Source organism: Vespa mandarinia, chromosome 8, assembly GCF_050613455.1.
Source record: "Vespa mandarinia isolate Hongniang chromosome 8, ASM5061345v1, whole genome shotgun sequence".
Lineage (NCBI taxonomy): Eukaryota > Metazoa > Arthropoda > Insecta > Hymenoptera > Vespidae > Vespa > Vespa mandarinia.
Genome location: NC_140817.1, coordinates 6,602,357 through 6,616,919, shown reverse-complemented (window position 1 = coordinate 6,616,919; position 14,563 = coordinate 6,602,357). Strand labels below are relative to the sequence as shown.

General features: G+C 35.7%; 1 protein-coding gene across 2 annotated transcripts in view; it reads right to left on the bottom strand.

Moving 5' to 3' along the window:
• The window catches only part of Pgant9 (polypeptide N-acetylgalactosaminyltransferase 9), a 51,910-nt gene that overhangs the window by 6,885 nt on the left and 30,462 nt on the right, over nucleotides 1-14,563 (bottom strand). For both annotated transcript variants that reach the window (XM_035879049.2, XM_085658530.1), the window contains exons 3-7: nucleotides 11,081-11,250; nucleotides 7,542-7,855; nucleotides 6,854-7,052; nucleotides 6,525-6,694; nucleotides 4,910-5,038 (exon numbers count right to left, since the gene is read on the bottom strand). In XM_035879049.2, coding sequence (XP_035734942.1) covers nucleotides 4,910-5,038; nucleotides 6,525-6,694; nucleotides 6,854-7,052; nucleotides 7,542-7,855; nucleotides 11,081-11,250 — 982 coding nt within the window. The remainder of the gene's footprint in view (nucleotides 1-4,909; nucleotides 5,039-6,524; nucleotides 6,695-6,853; nucleotides 7,053-7,541; nucleotides 7,856-11,080; nucleotides 11,251-14,563) is intronic.

Sequence of the window (14,563 nt, the reverse complement as noted above, 5' to 3'; positions counted from 1 at the left end):
AGCGGAAGCTGAAACCAAATCGGCAACGAGAAAACGAAGCCCCCGAACTTTACGTCGAAAGAAATCCTCGCGAGCGAGCGCGCGCGAACGTGTGTACCATGAACGTGGGCGCGCGCGCGCACACAAACACACACACACGCATGCACATACGTATCTAAGTATCTACGTGTCTACGTAAAATGCATTCAGTCACGAAGCTCGGTCAGCAGTCCTGATTTTACTGACACGCAAGAATTCTGTGGTCGTTGCAGTTTCAAATGCGAGCATCTTCATCTTTCTCTCCTTTTTCTCCGTCTACCTCGGGCACTCTCTATCCTCTCCTTTTTCTCTTTTCATATCATGCCTGCTCCTCCTACTTTACTTCTTCTTCCTATTCTTCGTTCTTTCGTCGTCGTCGTCGTCGTCGTCCGTCGTCATCGTCTTTGTCGTCCTACTTTTAGTCGTAGTCGTAGTCGTGGTCTTACTCGTTATAGTCATAGTCATAGTTTTAGTCGTCGTAGTCGCATTGGTTTTAAATTAAAATAAAAACTAAGTGACTTATCGCTAACTCATCCGATAGTTACTTGAAATTTTCAAGACGCGGTCAGGGATTCTCGGCTACGGTCCGATTCGGGCAAACGAAAAGAGATTTTGAAATAACCCGAGGCTGTCCCACCAACTCTCTATCGCAACCTTTTTCCAGCCTGCTGGACGTGCGAGAATTTCTCAATGCGAAGAGCGTTGATCTTTCGACGTCAATGTAAAAAGAAAAAGAAAAAAAAAAGAAAAAAAAAAGAAAAAGAAAGACCGTTTCCTTTCACGATTTATCCAAGAAAATTTCGACGAAGACGAAGAGATAATTTGAAAATAATTTTTTACGTTGGAGTTCAAAAAAGGAAAAAAAAGGAAGAAAGAAAGAAAGAAAGAAAAGAACGAGAAAAAAGAACAAGAAATGAGAAATAAACGAATCAATATCGAACGCTATACGATCTAATAATTTCAAACGTTTGCTCGGAAGGTTGCCTGGCCGGTGTCGAAACGTGAGGAAGTTGCGTTGCACGAGGCACACAAAAAAGATAGAAAAGAAGGAGAGAAAGAGAGAGAGAGAGAGAGAGAGAACGTTCGAAACGACTCGAAAATCGCATTTACCTTCCCCCTTCTCTTCTCACCTTCGCCTACCGACTAAACCTCGTCTCGTTTGTCGAGGCTCACGTACGAAGCGTAACACGTGCAATGGAAATTATTCACGCTGTGCACGATTTCTGGACAGGCTCGTCGAGCAGCGACTACTATAAATCCTCTCCACCCCTTGCCACCCCATTTATCCATCCTAGCATGCGACGGTCGTCTCACCGATGCGCGAGAAGAGGCGTCAACGTGATTTAGTGGAAGATCGGCGCTTCCCTTTGACCAAAAAAGAAAAAGAAACGAAAGAGGGAGAGAGAGAGAGAGAGAGAGAGAGAGAGAGAGAGAGAGAGAGAGACGAAAGGATGGATTAGAAGGAAAGGGGACTCAGGATCGCGATGAGAATCGGGGACGGTGGGGAGTTTATGGCACGTAAAAAAAAATGGAAAAAGAAGAAAAAGGAAAAGATTTGCTCCTTCGAAGCAAAGAGTACGAGAGTGACGACAAGGAGGAAGAGGAAGAAGAAGAAGAGGAGGAGGAGGAAGAGGAGGAGAGAAAAGGATAAGAGGAATGACGGGGTCGGCGGCTTCGTGCCTTTCGAGCATGGAAATTGTTATTTTGCATGTCGAGACATTCCGGAACGTAGCGAGAAGCCGCGTGCAATGCTTTTTCCTGAATATATCTGCTCATTCTTTAATCTCTTCTTCCTTTTTATCGTCTATCCTTTACAACCACTTCCCAACCTACCTCCCTCCCTCCCTTCCACCCCTTCATTCCTCCCCACCTATCCTTCCAACCCTTTTCGTCCCATCTACCTCCAACTCGCTATCCACACTCTTGCTGTCTCTAGGAAAAATATTGGAGAACGCGTTCCCTATTCTATATAACGCTTCGAAATACGTCGGATGTTGGATACCAGAGAAGAGAAGAGAAGAGAAAGGCAAGGGAAGAAAAGGAAAGGAAAGAAAAGAAAAGAAAAAGAAAAAAGGAAAAATGATGGGGCGGGAGCGGTGATAGGTAGGGGAAAGAGGGATAAAATAACGCTCGATACCATTCGCACAACTCCACACCGGATTCCGTTGGCTGCTATTATCATGTTCGATCGACGGACGTATTGCTTTCAAGACGCGCTTTTCCATTGGCCAATAAGAACGAAACGGAAATTGCTCGACGAATTTCCGAACAATAATAGGGTATCGATAAAGAAACGTTTCTTTTTATTAATTTAAGCATTAAATCGATTTAGAAAAATATAGATAGGTTTTATTGGACTTTGATGTCAATTGAAATAGCTTAATCATTACTATTTCACTGAACGAAATGACACGCGTTATACAAGATCGATCGTTTAGCGATTACGAATGCGAGAGGAGTGTCTCCGTGGTACGGATATAAATCAAGATCGTGACTGATCGTTAGTAACGAGGGAGAAATTAAAACTGTATTGCTAGAACAGTCCCTGCGAGAAATCAAAATCAAATCGGTTTAGACGGTTACACATTTGAGGATATCGATAATCTCGATTTTGATCAAGCACATACTAGAAGAATCGTAAAATAATAAATCTTTCAAACATTTCGCACGGTCATTCAGTTATTGATATATTTATCCGTTTCTTTCCTTTAATATAGAAGACGGATATATATAAAAGATCGACTCTTGTACAATATCGATACGCTCTAGAGACAAATCGAACGATATCAAGTGGCAATTGACGAATGTCGAATATCCTCGCGTTCGTACAAGTTCAATAAACACACGAGCGGATTCGATAGTAGACACACGTTGCTATCTAGTTTACACCGACATTTCTTCTTCTCTCTACGTTTTAAAAACCAAGGGAATTCCTGATGGCTGATCGCGGACGAATCGATTTCCGATCGTGGAAGTCGGACTAGGAGAAGCCTCGCGCATCCAACCCGATCGAAATTGCCTCGACAATCGAGGCGACCCAAGCATTGTTTCCCAATCGAATCCATTGTTTCCTGTGTCGCAAGCTCGTCGGCATCAATCATCGCCTCTGCCACTAACAATCCTACACCCGCAGGACGTTGTAACGAACCGAGAGGAGGACCTCGCGAGTTGATCGGATTGGAGGAGCACGGAACAAAAGCCACGAAGCGTCGCTAGCTATGCGAGTACATTTACCTTGCCCATTGAAGACGCGGCTAATCGATTATATAGTCTGTTTGCTTCGTGATCGATGAAAGGCCAAAGCCGACGCGAAATTTGCATGTCAATTGGTGCATCGCTCGGAAAGTGTCAATAAAGAGGACCCGCTTACTTCTAAGATGATTCTTGTTCGTCAAGGATAGAAGACAATTTTTCTTTTCTTTATTTTTTTTTTCTCTCTCTCTCTTTTTTTTTTTTTTAACGTCCCTTATAAGATATCTCTATTATGGCGTCAAATAAATAGAATTTCATTGATCGAATAAATGACATTAACAAATTAATAAAATATCTAATACGAATGAATAAATAAATGTTATCAGACAAGAATTATCGGACAAGAATTTCAATGAAAATTTCATTAACGAATGAAATTACTAAAGTGTGTTGTTTTCTTTCGGATATTACAACGTTCCGCTTTTCCTTACTCCACTACTACTTCCTCTCTCGTTTTCTTAGTAAAGCCCGTTGTTAATTAATCTGATTACAATCCTACCGTCTAAGTTCACACCGATAAATAACATTTTAATTGTAACTTTTACAACGTATAACTTTACCTAACTTGCTTTCAGTTTCAGTAATTCGTCCCTTTCGTTTCTCTCTTTAATGTGCGATCGACGTTGTTGCAGGGGGATCGTGTCGCAAGTTATACGACACGTGAATTATCATCTCCGATTTCGTAAACGAATTTTCATCGTGATAATAGTGCCCTCGGCGTACAAAGATAGATAGATAGATAGAGATAAAGATAGATAGATAGATAGAGAAAGAGAGAAAGAGAGAGAGAGAGAGAGAGAGAGAGAGAGAGAGAGAGAGAAAGGACTGTAAATTAATTAACGAGAAACTCGATTAAAACATATCCGGCAATGTGTAGAACACAATGCTTTTGAATTTTGCCACGGGCTTACGAGTCGCCGCCAAACCAGTAAACAAACGAGCTATAATCGAAACGATATTGGTTGGTCAAAAAAGAGAGAGAGAGAGAGAGAGAGAAAGAGAGAGATACATAAAGAATAACGCACAGTACTGCTGTAAAACGCGTTGAACGATAGTAATTAACGTTTGACGATACGGTAGACGTTGCCTTCAGAATCGCTATAGTAATTATAGATAGAAGTGTTTATTTTCAAAAGGGAGAAACGTACGATAAATTTAAGTGAAGATAACAAGAGGGGAAATTTAATATGCAAAAAGTTTTAAGGAAAAGAAAGAAAATTGAAAAGTAGTAGTCGAAAAGCAAATGCGTCCAGCAGCAGTCTAACCTGAAAGAAAGAAAGAAAAAAAAAACGCAAAAAAAAGAAGAAAAAGAAGAAGAAAAAGAAGAAGAAAAAGAAGAAGAGAAAGAAGAAGTCTCTCTGTGAGAGAACTGTAATTCGACGCTTTGATGGATCAAAGAGACATCGCGGCGTTGTTACAGGAAACACCATTCGTCCTTTTTCCTTTCCCACGGGTTTGTTTCCTGGCATTGGTACGATGTCAGCATCTCTATCTCGTCTTCTTCTTCTTCTTCTTCTTTTTTTTCTTCTTCTTCCTCTATCATCTATCGTCTTTTGCTCTATCGAAAAGAGGAATGCTCCCCTAACAAACCTAAAGGAAGAAAAGAAAAGCGCGAGAAACATCCTATCGGAGATCTTACCTCTCCAGAAGCTACGGCTTCGCCTGGAATAAAGAGTTCCGGGTAAATGTTGTCTAGGTACCACTTAAACGACTTGCATCCGAGTTTTTTCCTCAGGGCTTTTCGTTCCGATACGTCCCCATAGTTACCCTGAAAAATCGTAAATCATAAGTTCGAAAAGTTTACCTGCCGAGATGCTTACTCGGCTGAAAAAGAAGGAAGAAAAAGGAAAAGAGAAAGACTTCAGGGAAGAGGGCACACGAGGGGAGTGAGGACAAGAGGAAGAAGAAAAAGAGAAGGAGGATCTTTACACTTCGATGAACAAAAACCCAAAGCTCTTCCAAATGCAAGATGAAGAACAGATGATCTTGTACGGTACTTCAGCGATAACTAAGATTTTAATTAAAGTTAATCCCGCGTATTTTCGAATTATGAATATACGAATAAACGGTGTTATTTTGAGAGCTCTTAAAATTAAATGATAAGATCGTTTTACATTCTTGTTAGTTGATAATTTTATATACTCCATCGACGAAGACGATCGATCGATTAAATCGTTATATATCATGGAACAATCAGTTTAAGTTTTAGTACATTTTCTATTTTCATTTCTATAATTTCTCATTAATAATCAATACCAAGATAATCGTTATGTTATATATATATATATATATATATATATATATATATTATTTAGAAAATAATCCTTTTACGATTCGATTCATAATTTGACGAACGATCGTGGCAAACGTTCAATAACAAATTATGATCGAGAAATCTCCTTTGTCGTTTCACTTGTCTTCCTTTATTTATCGCTCGAGAAAGGATGTCAATGTGAAAATCGGAAGACGTATGTACATCGTTGGTCGTCAAGAAGTTCGAACTACCGGCGCAATCCATTTTATTTGATCACTTCGGCCCATCGATCGTGGCAGGCCCGAAGACAAGGAACGAATGAAGATCGACGATAAACGATAAATCGTTATAGCCAGGAGTAGAAGAAGCCAAGACAGGCGAGTTATCTTTACTCGAACCTTCCTCGATCGTTTACGGTTTCCTTTTTACGAGAAGTCTCGAGTCATGCTCCTTTCCATCATCGACCACTTGTGTAGCTTATATCGTTGTGTTTCATATATGTGTGTATATATATATATATATATACGTGTACACTATATCTTTCTCTCTTTCTCTTTCTTTCTTTCATTTCATTTCTTCGTTTTCGTTTTTTTCTTCTTCTTTCCTTTTTTTTTTCTTTTCTTTTTTTTATGTTTTTTTTTCTTTTTTTTTTTAAACGAAGCAAAAAATTAAAAACCAACGATCTATGCGGTCTCATAAAATTTTCATCAATTTCACTTGGAATCTCTTTCCGCAGAAACATCCATGATAAATCTTGCAAGCATTGTCACCCTCGAGAGAACTCGTATGTCACATTTCACGAAGTTAAGCAGCCACACGTAGCTTCTCGTAAACGAAAACCGAGAAAGTAGTAGAAAGAGAAGGAGAGATAGAGAAAGAAAGAGAAAAAAGGAGGAAGGGGGAGAGAAAGAGAGAGAGGGAGAGAGAGCGAGAGAGAGAGAGAAAAGCTAAAAACCGAGCGGTAGAAAGGTTATTCAAGCAGCAAAAGAGAAGTGCTCACCTTGTCGTGACCTATCCTTTGGTAGTAGTACTTAGCGTACTCGTCCAACCACACTTCACTCAACCTTATGCTATTCCTCTTAAGCACGTTCACGCCGCTACGCCACTTGTAAGGGGAACGCTTCCTGAAGATATGACCCACGTGCGAACACGGCACGATTTCCAATGTGCCTAAAGGACCAGTTTACTTCGTATTAAGATTTAAAAAAAAAATTTTTCTTTTCTTTTTTGGGGAACACCAAAACTAAAATATTATCGCGAATCAATAATCAATCAAAGTTTGATAAGATTTATATCGTTCGTATCTGAAATTTGAAATAATGATATTACCTCCGCACATCCAAGTCTTGAAGGACAGCTCGAGATTCTCACCGCCCCAGATATCGAATCCGCTGTCATATGTACCGAGTTTCTCAAAGAAAGCACGATCTATCGAGAACAAACCACCCGCCATCGTTGGCGACCAAACAGGCTCCGCTGGATTCTTATGCTTTTTCTTCTCTCTTTCCGGTACCGCGTGCCAGTTGAACTGATTAAAAAACCAGAAAAGAAGGTCGTAAACTTGGACAGACTATTTAGCATAACGACGCTCTCGCGAAATGAAAAAAAAAAAGAAAAAAAAAAGAAGGAAAAAAAAGAACAAGAAAAGAAGAAAAAAGAAGAAAGGAAGAAAGAGAATTTCAACTACCAATTTTTTAACTTTTGTTTCCTTTTTCTTTCTTTCTTTCTTTCTTTCTTTCTTTCTTTCTTTCTTTCTTTCTATCTTTTTTACTTTTTGCTTCTTTTTTAAAAAAGAAAAGATTATATTACTGAAAGATAAAGATGAGGTAATTCACGTTATACAGTTCTTAGTCTTAATAGACGTTTTCCAATTAAAATTCCTTCGAACGTCTCTGAAAGGAAAAGGAAACGGAGAATCTCACTTCGCTTACTCACGTTTCCATCTCCGGATTTATCCGGACAGTTTCCTTCTCGCGCAATCGTTACTTAAATTAAAGTCAAGCCTGGATTGGTTTACCTGAAGATTCCAATCGAACCCACCGACGTTCACACCACCTGAGTCCCTCCAATGGTACTCGAGTGTAGTGTCATCGATAACATCGATCACAGGACAAACTACCGTCGTTGGATCCCGTGCGATTCGATCCAAAAGAGGTTCGAGCCATCCTTCGGTACACTCACAGTGACTGTCCAAATAAGTGAGGACCGGTGCCTTGGCAGCGGATGCACCAAGTAGACGAGCTCTGATCAAACCTTCTCGTTTTTGAGCACGAATGATCTTCACCTTTGGATAGTTCATCATGTAATCTTCCAACTGCCGTTTCAGATGAGCTGTCGAACGATCGATCAATGATTTTTTTCTTTTCTCTTTTTTTTTTTTTTTTTTTTTTTATTCCTTTCTTTCTTTCTTTCTTTCATTTTTTTTCTTTTATCAAAAAGAGGAACAAAAGAAAACAAAGAAAGAAAAAAAAAAACGAATACAAGTTTCAAAAAGCCAATATTTCTCTATTGTTCGATATCCTGTTTCATTGAATTTAATTAAAAATACAATGGGAAACGAAATAAAGATTTTTTCTATTCATTTGGAATTTATTCTAGACGCACGCACGCACACACGCATCTAACCGTATATTTTCCAATTTACGATTTAAATTTCGCATTTCGATTGAGTACATGTAACAGGTTATTTACACGTTAATAAATTGAAACTACTCAAACAATCAACACTGTTCGAAATATGTACATATTTCTCAGGAATTCGGTATATGTTCTAAAATATTTAATGATATGTATTGATGGCGTATAATAAAGGCAATATTATTTTGTCGAATTGTTGCCTTTGTAAGATTTAATACAGATCGTAATATTTATAAAAATTATATTAACTCATAAATCACAAAGACTGTTGTGCAAATGAAAAAAAAAGAACAAAAGAAAAAAAAGAAAAAAAAAAGAAACAGTATTTGCGATTTTTTTGACATTCATACAATTGAATTTGTCTAGAGAACTTCTACCAAATGTAATAGTTATAAAACGATATTCTCGTTCGGAAACTTATCTATATTTTCTTTATTTTCGTAAGAAAAAAAAAAAAATTAAATAACTCTTTTATATTTTCATGAGATATTAATTTCGATGATGAAAAAAAAATCGGTACTCCATTATATACACTATTAATGAACATAATATTTCCTTGTTCCCGACAAACTGTTTATATTTCATTAAAATATATTTGATTTAAACGTTTTCTTTAGATAATGGAAAAAACTCGAATATATATAAAATTTAAAAAAAAAAAAAATGTTAATGATTCTGTATCCTAATATCTAACATAGACTGACCGTACAAAGATACAACGATCGTACACGATATTTAGATTTATGAGGATACGGGTGACCGCAGAAGTGCGCTTCAGAAGGCCGAAGTAATTAGTGGACGTCCCTTGATTTATTCTACGTTACAATAGCTTTGCAAGAGAGCCAGGATGGTGATCCTAAATCTACACGGTCTAAGCTCGCTTGACTATGGATATGGTTTATAAAGGGATTCCGTTCGCGGATCGTTGTGACCCGCGCGCTATCTTCCATTCCTGTTTGCTCTATGGAAATGGCCAAGGAAATCGATAAAATCCTCGGAATGTTCGCGACGCGGTTGAACTTACATTGAGCCCGCATACCATTTGCATCTTTGAACGAATAAGAAGAATAAGTAGAGGAAGAAGAAGAAGAAGAAGAAGAAGAGGAAGAAGAAGAAGAAGAAGAAGAAGAGGAGGAGGAAGAAGAAGAAATCAAAGAAACATGGATAAGGCTTACAGCACCCACTCCCAATTCTTTTCTTTTTTCACTTTCGTAACGAGGAAAAATTTGCTCTCTGAATAACACCATTTTCTATTTTTTTCTTTTTTTTTTGTCTTTCTGTCGTCTGACTCGTCAGAATGATGTAAATGATGACGCACAAAAACGAGGAAATTTTATTAACACACACCTGCGTGGACTGACACAAATTGGATTTTGATGTAAATGTAAAATGCGTTTTTATGCCATACCTTTTCTGCGGTACAATAAAGAAGATTGACTACCTCTAACGTTCCTTTTATTTTTTTTTTATTTTTTTTTTTTATTTATTCTTTTTTTTTGTTCTTTTTTAATTTTTCTTCTCTTTCCCTTCAATTTTTTTCTTTCCCTCTCTCTCTCTCTCTCTCTCTCTCTCTCTCTCTTTCTTTTTCCTATTTTTTCTTTTTTCTATAAATACATCTAAAAATAATGACAAAGTCGATAAGTTTTAAATTTTAATAAGATTAAAAGGAAACCGCGCGATAAATTGTTTAATGTGAAATATAAAAAGTTCGAAGGAAATTTTATTTAACAAAATTTTTTTTTGAATCAACTCGCGTGTTCAAAACAAAGCTGCCGCTTTCGTGACGTGCAATTGAACGACGGTAACATGGAAATCGTAGAAAATAAAGAGAGAGAGAGAAAAAGAGAGAAATAGATAGATAGATAGATAGATAGATAGATAGAGAGAGAGAGAAAGAGAGAGAGAAGGAACTTTATTATCTCGTTTCTATGATAAAATTATCAGTTGGTCCGTATCAGTAATCACAGTTACGTAAGTTCGCGTTGGTTCCCCCTATACAAAAGTCCACGCGAGTATGTTTATGAAGCCCACTTCCGGTCACTAAGGCAGCTTATCTCGAGCTTTTAAACGAAACTGCTAGCACGACCAATTCCTTTTCTTCTATTTTCGTACTCGTTTTTTTTCTTTCGTTATCTCTTTCTCTCTCTCTCTCTCTCTCTCTCTCTCTCTTTCTGTTTTTGTCTACAGATATATGTGGGACGTACATTTCTAATCTTCAACGATCTCGAAAAACCATCAATGTTGTGATTTCCCTTTTGTAGTCTTTATTACGCGAAAAAAACGATTCAAATGAATGAAGGGGAAAAATGTGGAACATTAAAAGTAAAGAAACAAAAGAAAAAAAAAGAAAAAAAAAGAAAGAAAGAAAAAAAAAATAATAATAAGAAAAAAGAAAAAAAAGTAACTTTCTTTTATATCACACGAAAAGCAGATAGCATATAGGGATCGATGCGTATTGACATTTAAAAATTTTCTATCGAAATATGATACGGGAATGGATATACAAAGGCAGGAAACGAGAGAAAGAGAAAGAGAGATAGATATATATATATATATATATATATAAAGGGAGATCCGATTCTATTCATATCAAGCGTGGTTACGTTTCGACTGTACCAAAGAGAGATATATTGCAATTAATCGATCTATCCTGAAACCATAGAGTGACGCGAAGTTAACGAACGTTTCGACTGAACAAGAATACTCTAATAATCACATATTATTATCATCATCATCATTATCATCATCATTATCACCATCATCAGTATCATCTCGATATTAATCTTAATATTATTTGATTTCTATACGTATATTGACGTTATCGAGTATATCGTACTAATAAGTATCTTCTTTAATATAAGATGGGATTAATTAGGATTTATTATAATTAAAATTTTTTTTTTTTTTTCAATTACTTACGCATATCCGAGAAATCATCAACGAGAATAATCTCTTGTATCAGCTGATCCGGTGATCTGTCCAATACCGAGTGGACTGTCCTTAACAAAACCGACCAGGCTTCGTTGTGAAAGCAAATAATTACTGCAGTAGGCGGTAGATCCTTCAAATATCTTCCAGGTTCTTTACACCTGCATAATAAAAAAAAATAGAGAACATCATTATGAATTCAAACGACGATTCAATGAAAAATGACGGAAAAAATGATTAATTTGTTATTCGTGATCCTATCTACGATAAATCGGAATAACTATAAAGAAGAATAATAACACGAAGGTATTTCGTTTTTTCCTATTAAATAAAAAATATTTTAATGATCTTATTCAATAAATAGCATATTAAATATACGATAATATATTTCCAATGTATGATAAATAAAAATATATTTTTAAATGATCTTCCGTAATAAATTGTATAAGTAAAATATATTATAATATATTTTAAGTGTATGATAAAGAAAGATTAAGTGTATGATAAATAAAAATATATCTAAATGATCTTATGAAATAAATTGCTTATTAAGTTATATATGATAATATCAAGCGGAGAATTAAAATTTTTGGATTTTCTACTTTGAATCCTTACTTCGCTTAAATTCAGATTTTTCTCCTCCCATGGAAATCACCCTTAAACTTACAGAGTTACTTTTCACAGAGTGGAAAAGAAGTTACTGTGCTCAGCGTAAGAGAAAGTCGTCGCGTTTCTCATTCGATATCCGTACTTGATTCTCTCTCTTTTTGTCGTTCTCATCCCTCTTCGGCTTCGTCACCGTCAGCTTCCCACAATTCTCCCTCTCCCTCAACCCTTCTTTCTCCCTTTCCGCAATAGGACTCTCCTTTGTCGTCGGAAAAGAGGATATCGATGTTCAACGTTAAACGAGTAGAAACGATCGAACCGTTTACCGGCTTAAAGCAACTTTCCACTTTATTCATCTCCCCTGATATTTCATATTCAACATTTATGACATATGCATATATATGCACGCGTACACATACACACACACACACACACACACACACACACATATATATATGCATGCAAGTCGAATATCTAAAAATAATTTTTATATCTTCGTCTTAACGAAATCTCATAATATATTTCATACTCGTATAGTTTCATATTAATTCGATGGAATAAAATTATGATAAATACATTTGATGAACGCTCCTCTCTTTATTTTTATTTCAATCAATAAATGTTTTCAAATGACTAAGACGTTAATGACGTTCTTCTTTGTCTTCATTTAATATTCGTTTTCTAATTATAAAAACATTGAAAACTTGATAATCCGTAAGTTCGAGAGAGAAAGGGTTGTCTTCTTATTCTTGTAATATATTCCAACTTAAAAGATCGGTGATAGTTGATAAGACTATCGATCTGAATCCACGCTACATTTGACATTTATCGGAAATGGAAGGTTCGGATAGGACGGAGAAGGGTCGGTCTTCTCCTCGTTTATTTCAAATTCAAGTCATAACGCTTACCTCTAAAATGTTTTGCTCGATCAGCGAAGAAAATAGATCCTTCTTTCGAGAAAGCTGATTTTTGATCCTTATCTATGAAAATTTATGTGAATCATGTTTCTGCTGATAAAATAATACTTTCCCAGCACGAAATGAAAGATGTACAGTTTCAATTTCAAAATTTGAGTTTTTGGAAGATAAGCCTCGATCTATCTTCGGCTATTCTTTCCCATCGATTATGTTTCACTGTGGCATTATTCAATATACATTTTTCTTTCTTTTCTTTTTTTTTTTTTTTATAACATCATCTCATTTCTTTTCAAGCCTTTTCATAATTGAATTATCGAAAATCAAGGAGATATGGATCCCAAGATTCATATTTTTTATTCTCAAATTTTACTCTCTGTCTCTCTCTCTCTCTCTCTCTCCCTCTCTCTCTCTTAAAAGCGCATGATAAGAAATTCGTAAAAAATGAATATCCATGTAAAATCGATAATCATTCATTCTACCTTGATTCTTCCTTTTCTCTTTTTTTCTTTTCTTTTTTTTTTTTTTTTTTTTTTTAATACGTTAAGTAAAATTCAAAATATGTACAACTCTGTCTTTTTTTTTCACATCCGAAACTACCGTTGACTTTTCAAAATGTCTCAAAGAATTAATAGATTGACATTATTTAATAAGCTTTTAATTAATACGATCGGAAAAATAAAATGGAAGGTAAGCAACAAAAGAAAGTTTATTGGATATCGTATCCGTGTATACTTCGGTGAAGAAGAAAGAAAAGACAAAAGGAAAGGAAGATTAATGTTTCAATTAAAAGAGGGCAAAAATACAATACTCGTGAGTGCAGGGTTCTACGAAGCCTCGTAAAGATTCGGTAATGGGCCGAGGCTCTGCAGACTTTCGGATATATGTATAGTGTTCTACTAACGTGGAGGATGTCCATGATAAAGTGTTTCTCACCTCGCACGGAAAGTTCCACTAACGTGGTAACCTTTTGTTCATGTATATGCACTATTACACATCTATTACACATACACACAACTATTACACATATATGCCCACCCTTTTCCATTCGTGTAAACAAAACTAGAACATACAACTTTCGTGATTTTCCACACGCGAGAGCATGAACAGAATAAGCTTCGTTTCCGTGATAGTCGACGAACGGTTTTCGAATTATTATTCGAATGTCTAACAACAACACCGAAGTGATAAGAAAAGTGTTTAACAAGCGTTCTATACGAGGGAACATCCTAAAAAGTAAAATCTTTCAAAGAACAAATCGATATTAATCTCTGTGGAACATTTTAATTATGAGACATGTTTTATTTATTTTTTATTTATTTTTTTTTTTTTTATTTTTTTTTTTTACTTATGAACAATTTACCCTAAATATTTTATACCCTATCGATTTTCAAAGATTAGGATGAAAAACAAATGTTCGTTTTAAGGATATCACTTTGTAGGGGATACTTTTTATAAAAAATTTATAAAAATAATATTAATCCAAGAAAATAATGGATCATAGTATTTATCAATATTTTAACAACGTTTATCTCGTATCCCTAATTAATTGTTAAAGACATCAATGATATAACAATGATTAAGGTTATAAATAGAAAAAAAATAAAAAAAAAAATAAAAAACGAAAACGAAAAGAATAACTCTGAAAATGATTCAATAATATTCCGTCATCGTTCCTCGCGATATCCGCAAAACAATTTAATATGTTTTCATTGATATCACTGAATTATGAGAAGCACTGATAATCGTTTAACTGCAATTCAAAGCAACAAAAGAAAATGTATTCCATTAATCGTATCTCCTTGTTGCTTTCAATCATTGTGACTGCTATGATTTTAGAATCGAATTATCGACGATAATAAAGCTCTCAACTTTCTGAATCAAAAGAAATATAATTATTTTATTTCAATACTCTCGTCCTGTGATAATGTCGCCATTGTACATAATCGAGTAC